At 37.1% G+C, this 19,688-nt stretch overlaps 1 protein-coding gene across 1 annotated transcript in view; it reads left to right on the top strand.

The window, feature by feature from the left end:
• LOC306886016 (glutamate receptor ionotropic, delta-1-like) overlaps positions 1 to 19,688 on the top strand; it is a 283,753-nt gene that overhangs the window by 221,698 nt on the left and 42,367 nt on the right. The window contains exons 5-6 of the mRNA XM_079442866.1: positions 12,507 to 12,560; positions 16,704 to 16,877. Coding sequence (XP_079298992.1) covers positions 12,507 to 12,560; positions 16,704 to 16,877 — 228 coding nt within the window. The remainder of the gene's footprint in view (positions 1 to 12,506; positions 12,561 to 16,703; positions 16,878 to 19,688) is intronic.

The raw sequence follows: 19,688 nt of genomic DNA, 5'->3' as shown, positions 1-19,688 counted from the left end.
GTCTGACCCTCAGTGTGTCAGGCTTATATTCCTCTCTCTTCTTTTTGCCTTTTTTATTTTTTATTTTTTTGTCTGTAAGAATGTAACAATTCTCTCATGCTCTGATATATATATAAACTTGACACCCCCATGGCCCCTGCTGTTATGAGGTTTTTAAATTGTATATAATCCCCAGCAAGCTTCAGATATATTGTGTTTACATAGAAACACAATTACAAGCAACAGCAGATCACATACAAATGTTGATTCGCGTGCACAGCGGACAGAAGATAAGACACATGCTGATTGTCTTGACAGCTGCAGTTTGTCAGTGTAAAGACGCTGTAGGAGCAGATTTTGCCAGTCACTGCTTTCTTGTGATTGTACGGAATCAGTCTGGTGGATTATTCAGGGCTCTAATACCCACTGCTCATTCAGATAACCTAATGACTAGTCAGTTGTTAAATGCATAGTGGAGAAGGCCTGCTCCTACAAAAAAAAAAGAAGAAAGTAACATAGTCACATACCTGCACACAGTTTTCACATTTTTTGTCCCAGAAAAGCCCACAGGTACACTATTAGGAAAAAAGGTGCTTTCATTGGGGCCCACGCCTTTTCAAATGGTGCATTTTGTACTTTATTTACCCCTAAAAGGTACATACAGTGTTAGTATCTAAACATCTTTTTATTGATATTTTGAATTAGTTTTTAGTTTTATATTTTCCATTTTAATTTTATTTAAAGATTTGTTGTTGTTGTTGGGCTTTTTAGTTTATCTTGATGTACTAAAATCAGTAAAACTAAACCTGAAATAAAATTCATTAAATTAGTCATTAAAAAAAAAAAAAAAAAAAATATATATATATATATATATATATATATATAGTTTTAGTCTTAGTTAATTATAATAACCCCGGTTTGCATATTAGCACCTAAATGGTACACATTAATACAGTTCGAAACGGTACCACCTCAGTGACAGCATTTGTAAAAAAAATTCTGAGAGTATAGAGGTCCACACATATTTTCAGTCCCTCTCTCATAATATTATGTCTCGCTCTGGTGCCATAGGCTATTTTTTTCTTTAGTGCTTCAGTCCTGCATTTGTCACAGCAGGCAAAGGAAGCTGCTTTCCCTTGCTGCCTCCCACAATTGAAAAACATTGAGAATACCCAACCCTGCACCTGTAAACTGTTTATTTTTGTTTCTCAATAGATATATAACACAAATAACATTCTGCACCTTAAAAACATAAAATACATTTGAGTAACTTTTTATCTTATCTTTAGATATTTGCATTTTGCAAGTCATTTCTTTATCCCACTTCTCACACACATCAATGTCTTCCCCCCCACATCCACACTCAACAATTCAAAACTGTGTTGCATCAATTCCTGCTGCATAACCTCTATAATTTTGTTCATATACCTGAGTGTGTGCATGTGTATCATGAACACTGGCATGTTAATTTGTGGGTAGGCACAGAATCAGTTGTTTTAATCTTATTATTCTTCACATGATCTACACACACACTCTCTCTCTAAATGTTAAGTTCTGTCTCACACAAGTTCTTTCCCTTGAGTAACCAACAGCTGTGAACTGACTGATGTCTGAGTAATCATTCTGCCTTTATTGCCTGGTTATGTACACTAGTGATTTGAGTTTTCTGAATTGCTCAAAACACACCATAAACTCATATGTTTATATGCAATTCTCTCCGCTTGTGCTGACAGATAGAGATAGGGCTTGAGAGTTGAACTCAGAGCCTGAGGTTTTTGACTGCTGTTAGTCTTGCTGTATCTGTCAGCAGCTCAGGCTCATGTTTGCAAAACAACAGTCTTTTTGTGTCTGGACCCATTAGAGGCCTCAGGATGAAATTGCAGCGAATTAAATGTTAATTAAATTAAATAGCTTAAAAGATACAAATAAATTTGCTCTTTTAATAGCTGGGGGTTTTTTGTACGTTTTTTTGGGTTTAGGGTCCAGGGGCCTGTTTCATAAAACAAGTTTACCAAACAAGCCAGGTTTATTTCAGTTAGTCTGACTTATTGTCAGTTGAATTGGTTCAAACTAAGTCAGAATAACTGAAATAAGCCTGGCTTGTTTGGTAAACTTATTTTATGAAACAGCCCCCAGGTCCCTATGAGCAACTGTGTGACAACTGATGTCCGTCTACTAATTTTAAACATGTCTTATCCATTAATATATAATGGAGGTTGGGAGTTTGTGTGTGATAAAATATCTAATCAAGGCCTTTGTAGTAGAAGAATGCTTTGTATTTGCGTTTACTAGATTCATGGGTCTAATTAGCGTCTGACCTAGGTTGAGTATCCAGTATCTTATGCATGTGTATGCATGCAAATACTGATATCCAGAGGCAAAAAAGAAGCCAAACATGTCAACAACATGACAAGGTAATTAATAAATAAAGGAATAGATTTCCTCACTGTTCCCTGAGGATGTCTGTTTTTCTTTGTGAAGCATTGATCTCACATTCTTAATTCATGTGATAGAATAGTAAGCACTATTTTATGCTCATTTTCAATCATGTGAATACCTGTCGCTTCCTTGAGTAGAGCAGCCTCTGTCTAAATCCTTCCATCTTAAATTAAACACTCTTTGGGTGACAAGCCTGTTTCAGAGTTACCATAGTAACAGGTTATCTGACTTAACAAGGTCCATCTTAGAATTAGACAGAGCTGTAACATCACTGTGAATGTAAGTACCGTAAGATAGAAGGAGAGAGTGGGGATAAGTCAGTGCCAAAGTTAAATGTAAAAGTATTTGGATGGTTTCAGATCATTTCAGTGCTGTTCAAGTAAACCTTTCATTCAGCATTGCACATGAAATAGTATTCGAATAATGGATAGACAAAATAAAAAAAATAAATGTATGTAAATTTGCATAACGTCATGCTTTTTTACACAATTTAAATGGGTCTAGATTGTACTATAACTATAAATATATATATATGTATCATAAATGTATGTCTAGGGGTCTCTCTTAAGGAGGTGATATATTTGGAGGCAATATTTGACAGCAGAAAGGTTCTTAAAGCAATAGTTTACCTAGAAATTAAAATTTTGTCATAATTTACTCTCATTTCGTTCCAAACCTGTATGACTTTCCTCCTCACGTGAAAAAAAGATTTTTATCCATACAATTAAAATCAGTGAAGTTGTTTGGATGCTACTGACATTTATTGTATGGACAAAAACAGTAGAAAGGTTATTCAAAATATCTTCTATTGTGTTCCAGTCGATTGTGCAGATATGTAGTTTTGCACATCCCTAAGGGAGAATTGATTTCCAAAATGAGTTGTCCTGTAGTTTTTCCACAGTGTTCAAGAGTTTATGCATGACTCCTTTGCAGCGGATCCCTGTCTGTTTTGCTGTTGTTTATGCTGTTGCGGATTGACAGCAATCAGTAGGTGTTTGATTCAAGAGTCTGAACTCAACCCTGGACTATCAAAGACATCCTGCTCTCCCACAAATCTCAGTGTCAGGGAATCAATTCTCATTGGCTTTCAGCTGATTGTTTGTTGCACGTATTGATGGGTAGACAGAGAGGGAGGCATAGACAGACGGAGAGAGAGAGAGAGAGAGAGAGAGAGCATGTTTATGATTGTTCAGAGGAGATCATTCAAACTGTTAGAGTGTATGACAGACTTGAAACAGTACAGAACAGAATTATGGATGAGGGTAGATCCCAAAGGTATAACGGTGAGATGCCCAGACAGACTGTTTATAACCTAGTTAGTGTTTTACGACTGCGCCCGGTTCAATTCACTTGATCAAAACCATTTAACAGTCTTTCTTTATGACGTCCATTCCCACATTTCAAGCATAACAGGGCTGTTTCCATCTCTCTCATCTCTCCTCCCATCTCTCCTCCACTGTCTTAAACAGCTCTTGACAGTGCTGCACGGGTGACGGTATCATTTCTCTGCAGATTTCTGTTTATTTGTTTTCTCTGGCAGTGATATTTCATGTGATGACACAGGGTAACCGCTTGCAGTTCCTCCTTTCATCGACTCTTCCTTCCGTGAGGAATAAAAAACACATTATTCAAATGTTTGCCTTTAATGGAGCACCCTGTAGTCATTAAAAAGAGAAGCAAATTACACAGTGTTCTTATTTTAATTCTATTGTGTACATTTAGAGTATCTTCATGTTTTGTTTATTGCCTGGCTTAATTTAAAAGTGAAACTGCAGCTATTAGCATGGAAAGCAATTTACTTGGTCTGTCAGTAGTGGAAAATGCCTAGCCGCGCTTTCTCTACGTTTGTCTCCAAGGATTATTGGTGGTTTGCCAGTGAACTTTGCTGGTGTCAGAACGCTGTCATGCGCATGAAATGTGTGTAGATACATAAACAAACCCACAGGGTGGTATGTGTGAGCAGGCAACACGGGAAGTGGCTCCTATTCAGGTGTTTTTGATAAACCTAACCAATATGGACACCCGTTGTGTTTTGCTTTGTTTGTTAGCATGCATCTCTGGGCAAACATGACCAGTGCAAGTGTTCCTCCTGGCCGAGAATTGGCAAATGCGTTTTGTGAGTAGCGCATATTGATTTTATTTCAGTTGTGCAATCTTTGTTGGGCATTATTCTGAAGACAAATGATTCTTAGTCGTGGAGGAACTGGTGTTAATGCATTCACCTTGCAGTCGCAGCAATAACGAAGACGTGTGTTTGTACCTGTGTGTATTCCTCTCCATCCTCCTGGCTCTGCCAGTAAGCCAATGAAGGTGCCAATCAGAACTCACTATAGCTCCCTGTTGACCAATCACTGAGAGTCTCACTGTGTTGAACAATATTTCATCCCAAATGATGCTGCATTCCATCCCTAGCACTCTAGTTTCATCTCGTACACATGTTTTTGTCTGGTTTTGCGGGGTGACATGTAATGAAAAAATTCTTCATCGGTGTTGTTGCTCTCTGATGATATCATTTGGCGTCCCTGGATTATATTTGGTCAGGCCATAAGCCTTCTTTTGGGAGGAAGCATGTTTTAAACGAAGCATCTTTCTCCTGTGTAAGGCTGTTGACCTTGAGTGAATGTGAGTTTAGACATCAAACTTTCATAAAACCTATTCCTCCTCAAATTGACCATGAGATTTTTCCAGCGGTTTTCCAAGGATTTTTTTATTTTCTTTATGCCTTGTTGAATCTACAGCTGAGAAAGTGAGAACTGATCTTAGCACTGCATCTTTCAAGGGCAAGAGTTGTTTAATTCTAAGCAGAGGGAGAACATTGCTGGTCCAACTGACATGTTTAGGTTCAGATTTGTTGTTCAGATTTTTACCAGAACACAATATTTGCACTTTCTTGCAGTCTACAACAGTAAGAAAACCAAGGCAAGGAAAAACAAAGTTGAAATCAATTCAGAACTGAAATAGACAAGTTTTTTTTTTTTTTTTTTTTTTTTTTTTCTTTCAGAAACAGGCAGGTTATGTGATGAGGCGAATCAGGAAACACTGCAGATAGCAGACTGGATTTAATTTCAAAGTGTAACGTAATTAAAAAAAACTTAATATTAATATGTAATTTAAAGAAATAGTTTAATTTAGCTCAAAGGGAATCATTTAGGATTTTATAAGGAATTTGAACAGAATCACTGTTACGGCGATTCACTGAACGAACCGTATAACAACCTCTGCACTGGATATTAAAATCCAAAATATAGATATATAAAAGATATATATATATATATATCCATATATATGAAAACACTATTTAATAGCACAGTAACAAGATCGGCAGTTTAAGACATTAACTTGTGAGCACAAAACACAAGATACTTCTCTTTTCAATATAAATAAGATTTTATTTATATAAACCTAAGACAGACTATTCTAACACATGAACACAAGCATTCACTCCTTCACACATTGCAGAAAGAGAGAAAGTGAGGAAAGGATGAGTTTAAGAGAATGGAAATGTGATATCCCAAGTTTATAGCAATATGTTCAATTGCATAGACCTTAACAACCATCAATCACTTATTTAATCCTCGCTTTGAGTTTCTCAATGAGGCTAAAATTTATATGAACTGCACCTGATTCAGTTAGAACCTGTTACTTGCTTGCTTTGCTAAGGGAATCTCTTTGTGTCGTCGTCGTCGCCGTTGCAGACAGGGGGGTTCCCCGAAGTGTCTGATTAGTTGAGAGTTCAGTAGTCGTGAAGTGACGTCTTGGGAAGCCAATGGAGTTGTGGCTGGTTGAAGTTTTGAGGCGGTCACAGACTCCAGTTGAACTCGAAGACGAGGCGTGGCGGCAAAACTTAACTGAATACATGAAACTCACAATGGAAAAGAGAATAAATTAAAGTAAAAGAATAAAAGGATGTAATGAGACTATAGGTTGGTTTTCTTCTCATTGTGGTAGCAGCTGGCACGTGGGCCAGAGCACGCTCAAAGAGCACTGTCAAAACGCTGTGGCAAAAGAGAAGAAGAGGAGAAGGGAGAGGACCAAGAGGTTGTAAGAGAGCATTTTTAAGAAGAAGAGGATTTTTAAGAAGAAGAGAGCGTTTGATGGTGTCCTGAGTTTTTAAACTCTGCTTTCAGACCGTCCCATCTGGACGTCTTGACCAATTAGATTGCTTTGTTTCTCCACCCCACTAATAAATCAACATGTTATCTGTTCAGTCAGAGGTCTGAACTTTACAGGCTCTTGCAAAATATAATTTTGAACATGATTTCTATAACAAGACTATGATGCATTTGACAAAGAATTGATTGGAAGAAACATTTAAAGCATGAATTTTAAATTTTCATACATACCAAACATGAATATTACCCTTTAAGGCGTAAGCTATTCAATACTTATTAAAAGCAAGACATACACAATGAGTGATTAAAACAAGGATAGTCAAATGTGTGGGTTACATACATAATATGCAGTTATGCATAGAAATGATTAGTTTCATTAAAAATTGAAAATGAAAGTCTTTTAAGATGATTTTAGGTGCATATGGAAGCAGACAGTCTTTGTGAACCAAGGAATTTCAGTTGTGTTCTTTGTCTTCTATGTGTGGGGGTAGTCAGTCTAAGGAAGCTTGTGAATTCAGCGGGGAACCCACGTGATAGCCATCTCTTTGACCATCAGTCCTGATTACTTACCCCAAATTTGACGGTCTCCTTCCTGAATTGGAATTATCAATAAGTATTCTTTTGTCTCAAGGTTGTAAGCTGTTTTGTGAAAGAGTTGGTTAGTTTGCTTGCTTCAGATTAGTTGGAGCTAGGGATCTGATTTACGGCGTCCTGTTTCCTTGGGGCCTTTCTGAATTCCAGCTCCTCTGGTTTCAATGTTCTGATGCATCGTAAATTTGTCTGATTCAGTCTCTGATATTCTACAAAAGTGTACATCCACTTCAACTGATGCATTTATTCCCTTATGCTTCTTCTGCCAGTGAGAATTGAATTATGGAGGTGTTTTGAAATGTTTTGTTATTGCCATCTGAGAACGATATATAGGCCTATACGTGCTTCCAATCACCAAGAACATATTTATTTTTTTCCTTTGCCACTGGTCTTTACTTGTGCACACACATCCATATTTTGATGGGCCGCTCAAATCTTCTCATCAGCCCTTGGTTTGGCAGCTTTGGCCACCTTTGCAGTGGGCACGCATTATTAAGGCAAACAGGTACGGAGGGCAGGTCGTAGCAGACCTGGGAAATGCATGCAATGTTAATGAAAACAACTGTGCAAAGTTTACAGAAAGACATACATTTGAGGAATAACTTGTGAAGGTGCTACAGAATTGGCCATGATCGTTTTTATTGTTGCATTTACGTATTTAGAAGATGCTTAGATGAATTTTATCAGTCCTAGAGATCAAAACCATGGCCTTGGGACCGCAATGCTAGCTGAGCTCCATGAATTGTTAAATGATAATGGGGCACAGAAAAGGCTAGATGGTTTTCTTTATCAAGGCAATGCATCGATCTGCTAGCATTTCTTAACATTTTACAAGGACTCATGTATGATGCATGTGTGATGAAATGATAGAAAGAAAACGAATGGGATTTCTACTGAAAATCACTTCTTAGAAAGTGCTGCTGCTTGTCTTGTTCAAGGTTCACCACAGCTGGAGATGGGACATTACAATCAGTGCTCAAAAGCTGTAAGAAATGCAACTGCTTTCAACCAACACTTTCACTTATATAATGACCCCTTATGTAATTATGTTCTTGTGCATCCTGTGTTATTGAAAAATGCGATAAATTTTGAATAGCTGATAGTTTCTACATTTTGAATAAAATTAAATGCAAAGATTTAAAAGAAAGAACAACTGTATTGTTTTTTGTAGATTTTATCATTTACATGTGAAACAACTTCAGCAATCAGATAAGGCAGTTCTAGAATTCTGAAACATGTTTTTATGAAATCAGCTTGAAATGGCAAAGCAGCCATTTTTCTTTTCTTTTCTCATTCCATACCCAAAGACTGGAACTAGAAGGCAGACTGTTAGTCCGTTAAATAAAACATCTCAGGTTATGTATGTAACCCTGGTTCCCTGAAGGAAACGAGACGCTGCGTCGAAAACGCTAGGGGAACGTCTTCAGCGTGACCGCGCTCTGAAATAGAGTGTAATCTGTCCAATGGAAGGGCGAGACGTCATAGGCGGGTGACGTCACCATAAAAGCACGTGCGGCGGAGCCGGCGTTTACTTCTAGGAATGAAGCAAACGATCGCAAGGATGCTGGAAGTATGGCCTCGAGATGCAGCGTCTCGTTCCCTTCAGGGAACCAGGGTTACATAAGTAACCTGAAACGTTCCCTTCCAGGAACTCAAGCTGCGTCGAAAACGCTAGGGGAACGAGATGCCCACGCCACCAGACTTCCAAGTCCCTGCCCTGTGTGTATCCCTCGGGAGCACGATGAGGGCGAGAGAACAGAAGAGCCTGGAGTGGCCCGCAGATCAAGGCCATAGAATCGGACGAAACTGCAGCGTTGCAGATGTCCTGCATAGGAACACCTGCCAGGAAGGCCTTGGAGGCCGCCATACCTCGGATGGAGTGAGCCTTGACCCCCATAGGCGAGGGGAGACCAGAGGACTCATAAGCAAGAGAAATAGCATCCACGATCCACCGACTAAGGGTCTGCTTAGAGGCAGGCAGACCCCGCTTAGGAGGACCAAAGCATACCAGAAGTTGATCCGTCCTTCTCCACAGGGCAGCTCTGTGGACGTACAGTGCCCTCCAAAAGTATTGGAACAGTAAAGACAAAATTGCTCTGTTGGCTGTCGAGTCAAGACATTTACAAATATGATTAAAATATGAATATGAGACAAAACTACAGAATGTCACATTTTATTATTGGGTGATTCAACACATAGATGCTTTACCAGCTAAGAAGTTCAGCACTTTTAGAGTTTCATCCCTCTATCTGATTTTGAGCATAAGTATTGGAACAGTTGCCTCACAGGTCTTTCTAAGTGATCAGCATTGCATTAATTGCATTAATTCTTCAGATATTAAAAGCAGGGAATGTGTCGTATCAGTTATATCCATTACTTCTGTATTCTGAATCTTTCATTCGATGATGACACACACAAACCAGGATGAAGACGAGGGAGCTGACTTTGAGAGAAAAGCAAGCAATGTGGATGCTAAAAGAAAAGAGGAAGTCAAACAACACTAAATAAGACTCACAACATGCAAGGACAATACCCACAGACAGAGAGGCGGTTGCTGAATGACAAAAAGCAAACGCTGGCTCCGCCGCACGTGCTTTTATGCTTCCCGGTCGGTTACGCCACCCGCCTATGATGTCTCACCCTTCCATTAGACAGATTACACTCTAGTTCAGAACCCGGTCATGCTGAAGGCGTTCCCCTAGCATTTTCGACGCAGCTCGAGTTCCTGGAAGGGAACTAAAATTCAGTTCTATCTTAAAACATTTCAACTGTTAATGAAGTTAAATTGAGATGCATTTTACACTTTCCTTAATGTGGTAATCTACCAACAGCAAACCACCAAAAATCACCAGCTACTTGCTGTAGTGAAGAAATAAATTGACAGTCAAATAACAGAATCATTTGTTCTCATTATCAACACAGCAGAGTAGTCTACACTTGCAGTTATTAAGTCTTGATTGTTGTTCCTTAAGTGATGCTGTCTCTAATTTTGTAGAACAGTAATGTTATTTGTATTTGTCTAGCCTGCATGTTGCTTAATAAAGCTTAAAAAAGACAGTTTTATTATTCAAAATCTGTTGTGCACCACATGTAACCCTTCTTTTTCTAAACTACTGAAGTTGGATCATGTTCTATTGTATGTTCTCCAGGGCTCTCAAGTTTTGAAGACAGACAAGAGTGACATCTCCCCCCCCCCCCCCCCCCCCCCCCCCGTAACCTGCCCTTATTGGGGGGCTTTCCTCTCAGGGTGAATGAAAGGATGCTTAGTTGCCTTTTATCCGAGATGCAATGATTAATGCATCCATGGCCAGGATATAATTATAAAATATGACATGATTTTAAAAGTTTATAACATCAACTATGCAATACACTTGAATTAATTTAGTGCTAATAAAATTATTAAGCCTATTGGAGAGAGATATATTTATAATGTGACAATATGTCAGTCATCGTGTGATAACGACAATATGACTAGGCCTAGACTACTTGTTCTGAGCAGATGTTGTCAGTGAACAGGCTGTAAAACTGTTGGCTAAGTAACAGACACTCATGAAAAACTGATGTTAATTATCTGGGAAACATTCTCTAACAGCAGTCAAGTTGTCATAATATTGTTTGTGTCAAACAAGTTGTGAATTTGCTGTAACAGGAGATCATTACTTACTTTGTGCTCAAAGTGATGCTTTTTCATTGGTTGTTGCGTTAAATATTACCCAGATACAATAGTGCTATTTTCTGATTGGCTATTGTGTAGCCTATTTCTTTTTTTTTGATTGGCTGATAAGTGGCAGGCTCGACTAAGAACTCCAGGGGAGACGCGCTTGAATCCTGCCGGTTCAATAGCGAGAGCGGCGCGGTCAGAGAAATGTTGGGCGCTGCGGTATATTAAATATATTATAAATAGTTTTTTCTGCGTGAGAAATACAATGTGTGGCGGGAGTGCGTGACAATAGACCGAAATGAGTGACTGTCACGCTCAATGCGTGACACTTGAGAGCCCTGGTTCTCTCTTTGATTCATGATATAAAGTGATGATGGTGAAGGAAGCGATCCCAGTTTCTGCTTAATAACGTCACAGTTTTTGCAGTAGAAAAGATGTCACAGTACAAAAAGGCATAAAAATTCTTTGAAGGTTGAGATGAAAAATGAAGGGATCAAAAGCTGTCTTCTTCATGAAATCAGGAGTTTCAGTTGAATAAGTGAGCGATGCTCACTTTTCTTCCTTGTCGTTGTGGAACAGGATTGCAGTCCTGGAAACTCCTGTTGTTCTGATCTATTGCATGCTAGAGAGAAAGAGTTGCCATAAAACGTACTGCAGGAAGCAAGGGAATTTGGTTATGACTTTGGGTATTACCCTGCACTACCAACATATATAAATTAATAATATGATGTTATGGTCTGGGTTTGACTGGTTGCACAACAGGAAGCATAGATTGAAAAGCAAGGAGTTTTTACAGATGCTTCAATGCACTTGCTCTTTCCAGCATAGTGCAAGACTGTGATTCACTCCCTTGGACTGAAGTACATGTGGTGCAAGTGCTGTGCTGCACATCCAAGTGCAATTCAGTAGAAGAATTTGGATCAATATTTTTTCATGTTGATGTAAAGAACCACCAAGACACTCTCTATTGTTCTGAAGCATGCATGCAAGCGGCGTTCCAACCTCCAGCTGTTTTTTAATCTTTTCCTGCATCCGATGTGTACTTTGAAATGCAGCTTGAGCAGGAAAATTACTTTTTTTGTGTTTCATCTGTCTGTCTGACACAGAAATACACTCCCACTATCTCTTTCTGTATAGAATGCTCCTATATTGAACCTGGACAGGATGTTTGATAAGGAACGTTTTTGATCAGTCTCCTGCAATGTGGTCTTATCGCTTCATTACTGCCTGCGGTTAGTCCAATATCTACTCCCTAAACATGAAAGCCAGCCTGTGCCTCTGCAGGTGTTCCTATCTCACATAATGTAGATGGTCCACTGTGGCCACTGTCAAGATTCACAATCAGATATCCAACAGTTGCTATTCCATTTCGTTGACAGTGTTTTTTGTTCATACAGTAGATATAGTCAATGGTAGCCAAAAGAGTTTGGGTTATCAAAGTTCTTCAAGATAACTTCCTTAGTTTTCTTTTTACATTGCTACAGGAAGCAGAAATTCAAGTTTTTGAAGTGTACAAAATGTCTCCTAAAAAGTTGAAAATCAACTTGTTTCTTTAAATGTTTTACAAAAGTACTTTTTTTAAAAGAGTGTCCTTGGCTCTCTGTGCGCCATGATTGAGCTTATAATTTTTGTATGCAGACCAAGAAGATTTGTTTTCATTATTTTTTAGATTATTTTCATCACAGTAATTTTTCTGCATTCTTTTGTCTTTTTGTTTTCTGCAGGCTGTGGAAACGAATCTAGCATCCAAAGATAGTCACTGGGTGTACGCCAATGAGGTAAGCACATATTCATAATAAGTTTCATAACTCATTCTTATCTGTTTCAGAAAAGAGGGATCGAATTCGAAGCTGTTGGCAGTCAGATCCTGAAAACAGCCCAAATTCAGTCTGCTGTCGTCATCTCCGATTTCAATTTACAGTGTTTGATATGTGGCACATATCTCATTCAGTATGTAATATGCTGTCACCATGCTAGAGCAAAGCTGACAGTGGATTATTGCACTGGCACAACTCTGAGCCACAGTTTTGCTCTCCTTATTCCTCTCTTTCCCTCAGTCTGTTGACTGAAGACTGGATGTGGAAGCAAGACCTAATGAGAGTCTGGCCCTACAAGAACCAATGAGAGCTGAACACAGCAAGTCTAGCCCAATAAGAACTGAGTGCAGTACTCAATAAGACAGAGAGCATGGCTGTGGGCTGAATGGCATAAAAACTCTGATTCCGTTTGATGTGATGACACCAAGAGAAAATTCTACACAATAAGACAAAAAGTGCACAGAGTGAGAGAGAAAGAAACCTTTGCTTTTACTTTGCTTCTCTCGTCATACTCGAGTTTAAAATCTTACACCACACTACAAGCTTATACAAAAACACTTTTGTCTCTCTGTATCTATCTGCACTACATGACCAAACAAATAGGATTTCAAAACCATTCACAAGTAAAAGAGGCATCCCTTACCTTACCTATATAAGAGCTTTCACTCTTCTGGAAAGGTTTTTCAGCAGAAAAGGTTTTTGATCCCATTTGGACACATTTTTAAAAAAGCCAATGCCAAAAAAATGGCAAAAATATATGTGTCAGAGGTCTCTCTTTAATACAGTGAAAGTGGATGGGGACTAGGAGTGTTGAAAAGGACAAAATTGCACCATACAAGCATAATAAAAGTAGTCCATAGGATATTATTTCTGTCTTCTGAACCCATATGATCGCTTGGTATACGAAAACACCAGTCGTCATTCAATCAAAATATTACTTGGAAAATATGAAAATGTTTACTTTCCCTGTATGAAAAAAGCTTAGACATTCTGCTAAGCATCTCCATTTGTGTTCCACTGGAGAGAGAAAGTCATACATGTTTGGAACAACATGAAGGTGACCAAATTATGTTTATTTTTTGGAAAATGGCTGCAGGTATGTATGTTTGAAAAAATAAAAATGGTAATTTTCTCAAATGAGTGCACTTCTCATAAAATTGACTGTGATGATATATAGTATGTGCACTCTTAGTTACTAGAAGTGAAGTGTAAATGTTCCTACGTATGTAAATTATATAGCGCTCTTTTACTGTAGTGGTTTACTGTAGTGGTTTTGTCCTTGTTTCATATTTGCTCATTTGCATAGTCAGGTTTCAGTGTGATCAAATTAAAGCACAGTCACATTCAACCTAGAAATGGTAAAAGAGAGAAACTCGCTATGCATTACCTCGAGGCAGGAAAGGTTTAGATGTTCACTGAGTCACATTGCTGTTTATCCCTTATTCTGAATTGAAGCTGAGTAATTTGCTTGTGCCTTGACACACAGCCGACATGAAGGTCACCACAACACCTATGAACCTCAATTAAGCCTCTGCAGTTTTCATCCATCAAGGTCATGACAGAACGTCTAGTATAGTTAATTTATTTTGAACTGGACTTTGTTTATCAGTGCTTGGAACACAAAGTCCAGTTGCAAATGAATGATTAACAATACAAGGATGCTAAATAAATAATTTTACTGGAAATATTTGAAATTAAACATTGAGTGGGGAAAACAAATCTGTTTTCCCTATTCCTATAATGTCATTGTTTCATTAAGCCCAAGCTCCTGTACAGATGTGTCTTCAGTTATATTCAGGGGTTCTGACCTTTAATAGATGTCAGAATATTCTCTTGCTTTTACAAGCGCTTGAAGTTTAATTAAATGACAGATTTCATGCAGCATGTTCAGGGATTCAAACATCTGCGATGATTTAATTAGAGACAGTGACATCGGAAGTCCTGACTCTGCTTAATATACCCCTGATCAATTGATCAGTAAAAAAGTTTTATAGTCATGAATAAATGAATAATTAATACCTTCACCAGGGACGTGTATCAGAGATCATTTATATGGTGGGCTGTTTTGATTTAATGTGTTTGGAGGTTGCTTATGAACTCCCAGCATTCAACACTGTGAGTCATCTCAGCACTGTGATCTCTGCAAATGCTTCTGATACCCTATTTTTTATTTTTTTTCAAATGCCAGAGGTTAAACTGCTGCCAAGATTATAGAAAGATATTTTGTAAAATCAAAGTCATTGTGAGACCTGAATGTTCCCTATTTATAAAGGTCAGTGAGTCAAAAGCTGTCTTAGAAAATAGAAATACTATTTAGGCCTTCTGTAATGCAGAATTACAATTCTAAAATAAATTAATCATTTTTTCAGTAAGTATGTATTAAATGGATTCAAAGTGACAGTAAAGATATTTACAATGTTTATAAAGATTCTATTTCAAATAAATGCTGTTCTTTTGAACTTTCCTTTCATCAAATAATTTAAATGTTTGATAAATGCATTGTTGGTTAGCATAAGAAACTTATAAGAGAACACTAAGACTAAGTTGAGGAAACATACTCATAAAGAAAATAAATACATTAATGCATAAATTGTATAATATGGTTAAAGTGATAGTTCACAATAAAATGTATGTCTTCTCTCTTCATTACAATGAAAGTAAATAAAGGCCAACGGCTCCATATAAAAAATGCAGCATGCAAGCATCATCCATATGACTCTTATATATCTAATATTCTGAACCCATATAATAGCTTGGTATGAGAAATACTGCAAGTTGTCATTCACTGGAAACATCACTTTTATAATCTTGCTTGACGGTCTAGGTCACTGTTCACTTTCATTGTACTCAGAAAGTCATGCAGGTTTCAAAAGACATAAGGGTGAGTAAAGACAACCGATTTGTATTTTTTATGTGAAATGTTACTTCACCAGTAGAGTGTATGATTTATAATTAGCTTAAATGCAAATGCTATACATGTGAAGAGCCTAAAGGTATTTATGCTATGACTGACTTGTTTATCTCTGGAGATAGGGCGTACATACCAGACTCATAAAGCCCTAGATAACCAAAGACTGTCACACAGCTCTGTTACAAATTGCATGAGGTTGAAGAAACCTGCTTAAATGCAACACAGAGGACATTTCAGAGCTTTCACTATTTTATAGATTTTAAAACTGGACATTTATTGTACCATATATTGCAATAATTTTTCAGTTTGCAGCTGATTAAATATTGCAGATCTTTAGAAGTGTTTTGACTGTCATGCACATATATTCTCAGAGGGACCAATCCATCATTGCTGTCATTATTTTTCCTCCATATGTTGTACGTCACATTCCTGGACTTAATTGAGAGAGTAGGTTTAGTTCTTAACTCCCTGAGGCTTTAGCTATTCCTGTGTGTGTTTATAAATTGCACTCAAAGACTACATGAGCTAAACTATATGCTTTACATTTTAAACAGACAGGCCTTAATTTCCTTAGTTTTGTTTCTTAGTAAGGCTGAAGCACTTCTGACTTTTCATTGATATGTTTTGATGCTGATATTTACTTCTACTTTGACTCACAAGAGATTTATGCATTTGATTGCTGTGCATTTTAGCATTTCCTTGCTTTTTCCCCCCTGCTTAGCTGTTTTTTTTCTTTATTAACACTGATATCTAATTTATGTATTCCTTTCAAATGTATATTTTCATGTACACTCACTGAATTTTTTTTTTCTTTGACACCACAAATCATGTTATCGCAACAACACCAAATTTATTACCAGCCAGTTTTCATTGTTCTCCAACTCCAAGCAATGAATCATATGTTTTTGCATGAATTTGTTGTGTTTAGGACTATTTGAAAGTCTGGTAGTGTGTGATATCTTGAAATATTTCAGTTTGCTGGTTTTGCAGAGGTGATAAGCACTTGTAGGTCAGATTCAGCAGTGATATCAAATGGTTTTGGAACAATAAAATGTTGTTTATTTGCAGGGACAGTCCTCAGAGCAGACAGAGGTCAAAACATATATTTGTTTAGTGGCTTTTTTGTGACAGTAGGTTTTAATATGTCTGCTTTCACACTATACCTTTGTGTGTGTGTGTGTGTGTGTGTGTAGGAGGTTAGTGACACGGAGATCATGGAGCTTGTCCACAGTGCTCTGGGCCGGATGACAGTGATCCGGCAGATCTTCCCCCTGTGGAGGGACACCAACATCCGCTGCATGAGGAACAATCATCGCATCTCCTCTCTGCTTTGCGACCCGCAGGAAGGGTACCTGCAGTCTCTAGAGGTACGTATCTTAGCTGTGTTTTTTTTCGGAGCACAATGAATTCACACTCATTCAGTAAAATTGATCTGCAGGTCAAGGTCAGTTCAGGTCATTTAGTGCTGTTTTAGCATCAGATGGCCTATTGTTGTGGTATAATCTATTTCTGATAAACCTGCAACCAGCACATTAAAACAAAAGAAACTTTGGTCAGTCGCTTCAGACAATCTGTATACCAGAATTGCTAGCTGTGCGAGACGATGAATTATTTTGCCATGAGCTGCTAAAAGCAGAATGATTTAGAACTAGAAATCTCAATTCTGTGGCCTTTTGCTAAAGGTTATTTTGTATTCATGGCACATTTCAGATACATGACAGCTGCTTTCTTGCAGCAAAAGTTTTCATTGCACTGTGTTAGTGAGATTTACTCCAATAGTTCAAGTCTGAATTTATCTGTAATTGTCTTTTCATTATAGCTTTGCATTTGCGGTTTGGAAGTATCTGCAAGGCTGCATAATGACTGCAGTAACTGGCATGTTTATTTTCTTTGTTGTATCGCTTAATTTCTCTAGAATCTTAATTCAAAACTAGGTTATGCACGACTGATCCAGATTAGCCCCCTGTGCCCTGATGCTTTTACCCGTTAACAAATATTATCTTGTTAAGTCACAGACGGTACACTGTAATTGTGAAAACATTCCCCCTCCCTTACACAACATTAAAACACTGTATCTGTGTCTGATTCTTGTTTGGGTCTTAGAATCCATTTTCCCTCTTTTAGAGCAGATGGCAAATCCATGTGTCTTTTCTCTGGGGCTCTCTGTCTCAATAATTCATGAAGAAATAGGGTTCCGTACCAGCTAATGCCAAAGCTAAAGGACAAATGAGTTCTTTACAGAAAGGATGCGAGATGTTAGGAGCCACTGGGATGCCTCTCGCCCCTCCATTGGTGCAAACGATACAGGGCAAGTTGAAGAGAGTAAGAAATTGAATCTTTGCAGTCATTGTGATTCCGAGCTCTCGGGCCACGGGTCTCTACGCGCCATGCTGACAGTTCACGCAATGCTGAATAAACGTTCAGTGGGTGGCGTGCTTTTATCATATTTATATGTCTAATTGATGTCCTAATTTTGTTGTTTTGTTTTATTCATTCAGATTTAAAGCTTGTGTCATCGAAATTGTTACATACTCAAAAGGTTTACTACTAGATGTTTAGTTACATGTTGACTGGCTGCTTTCGATCATGCAGTGGCAGTTCAATATCAATAATAATTTTATTTCCGGTCCTCACAGACAAATTTTCACAAAATAAATAAAAATACATATTTACCAAAAAAGGTGTAGGCAGAAGCCTTGCTTATTATGCCTACCCTTTATACATAATTAACTGAATGGGCGACACTTTTCACTAAGTTAAATAACACAAAATAAGCAATATTACAAAAACATTTCCCAAAATGTACAAACATAATTCAAAACAAACAAAAAAATACACACTCCAGCTGTTACTTCTATTTTTTAACAATACAAACACAATTGATTAATACTGAGTCATATAATTGTTTATCACTTTATTTTTATACATTTTCTTAAATTGGCAAAATGAATTACATACTTTTAGTTCCTTATCACATTTATTCCATAGATTTACCCCAAAAAGTAGGTAAGCACCTACTTTTTGCATTATTTCATTACTACATATTTTATTTAAATTATACTGACTTTCTCTTATTTTGAACAGCCTCTGAATACAATTTGGAAGTAAATTATTATAAACTTTGTACATTAACTGTAAAGTATATAAATTAACTAAATCTACAGATTGTAATGCATGTAAATTAATAAACAATTTATTTGTTGGTTCGTAATAATCAACCCTTTTAACAATCCTGATAGCTTTCTTTTGTAACATATATATTGAATTTAAATTGGTTTTATATATGTGACCCCACACCTCCACACAATAAATAATGCATGGAACTATAAGCGCACAATACAATATATATAAAGTTTTTTCATTCAAAATATGTTTTATTATATTTAACATATAATAATAATAATAATAATAATAAACTTTATTTTATATAACACCTTTAAAAGTAGCATCTCAAAGCGCTTTACATACAAATACAAATATGAAGTAAAAAAGATACACATAAGAGTACAAAAATATATATATATAAAAATAAAAATTCACATATATGCTAACTGGAAAAAATACACTTTAAGATAAGATTTAAAAATACTAAAAGATTCAGGCTGTCTAATTTCAGAAGGGAGAGAATTCCAGAGTTTTGGTGCCACAGAAGAAAAATCCCGGTCAGGTCAGGAATAGTTAACAAGCCAAAATCAGAAGAGCGGAGATTACACCTTGGGGTGTAGACAGTTAAAAGTTCAGTCAGATATTCTGGTGCTAAACCATGCAGGGCCCTGTAGGCAAGCATGAGAATATTGCAATGGACATCTTTTTTTTTTACATGATTAATATGTGATTTCCAACATAATTTATAATCAATTATAACACCCAAAAATGTATTTTCGTACACTCTTTCTATTTCCTCATTATTAATCATTAGTTTCACTTTATTGTTACTTTGTCGATTAATGAAAATTATTAACTTTGTTTTACTTAAATTCAGTGAAAGTCTGTTATCATCAAACCATTTTTTTAAAACCCTCAATTTGAAATTTATTCAGAAGCTGTTCCAAACTTTTCCCAGAACAATATAAATTAGTGTCATCAGCAAACAAAACCATTTTTAATACTTTAGACACTTTACAAATATAATTTATGTACAGTAAAAACAACTTGGGGCCTAGCACCGAACCTTGTGG

The sequence above is a fragment of the Barbus barbus genome (genome assembly GCF_936440315.1).
Source record: "Barbus barbus genome assembly, chromosome: 20".
Taxonomy (NCBI): Eukaryota; Metazoa; Chordata; class Actinopteri; order Cypriniformes; family Cyprinidae; genus Barbus; species Barbus barbus.
The sequence above is the reverse complement of the archived record's forward strand: the minus strand, read 5'-3'. Positions and strand labels throughout refer to the sequence as shown.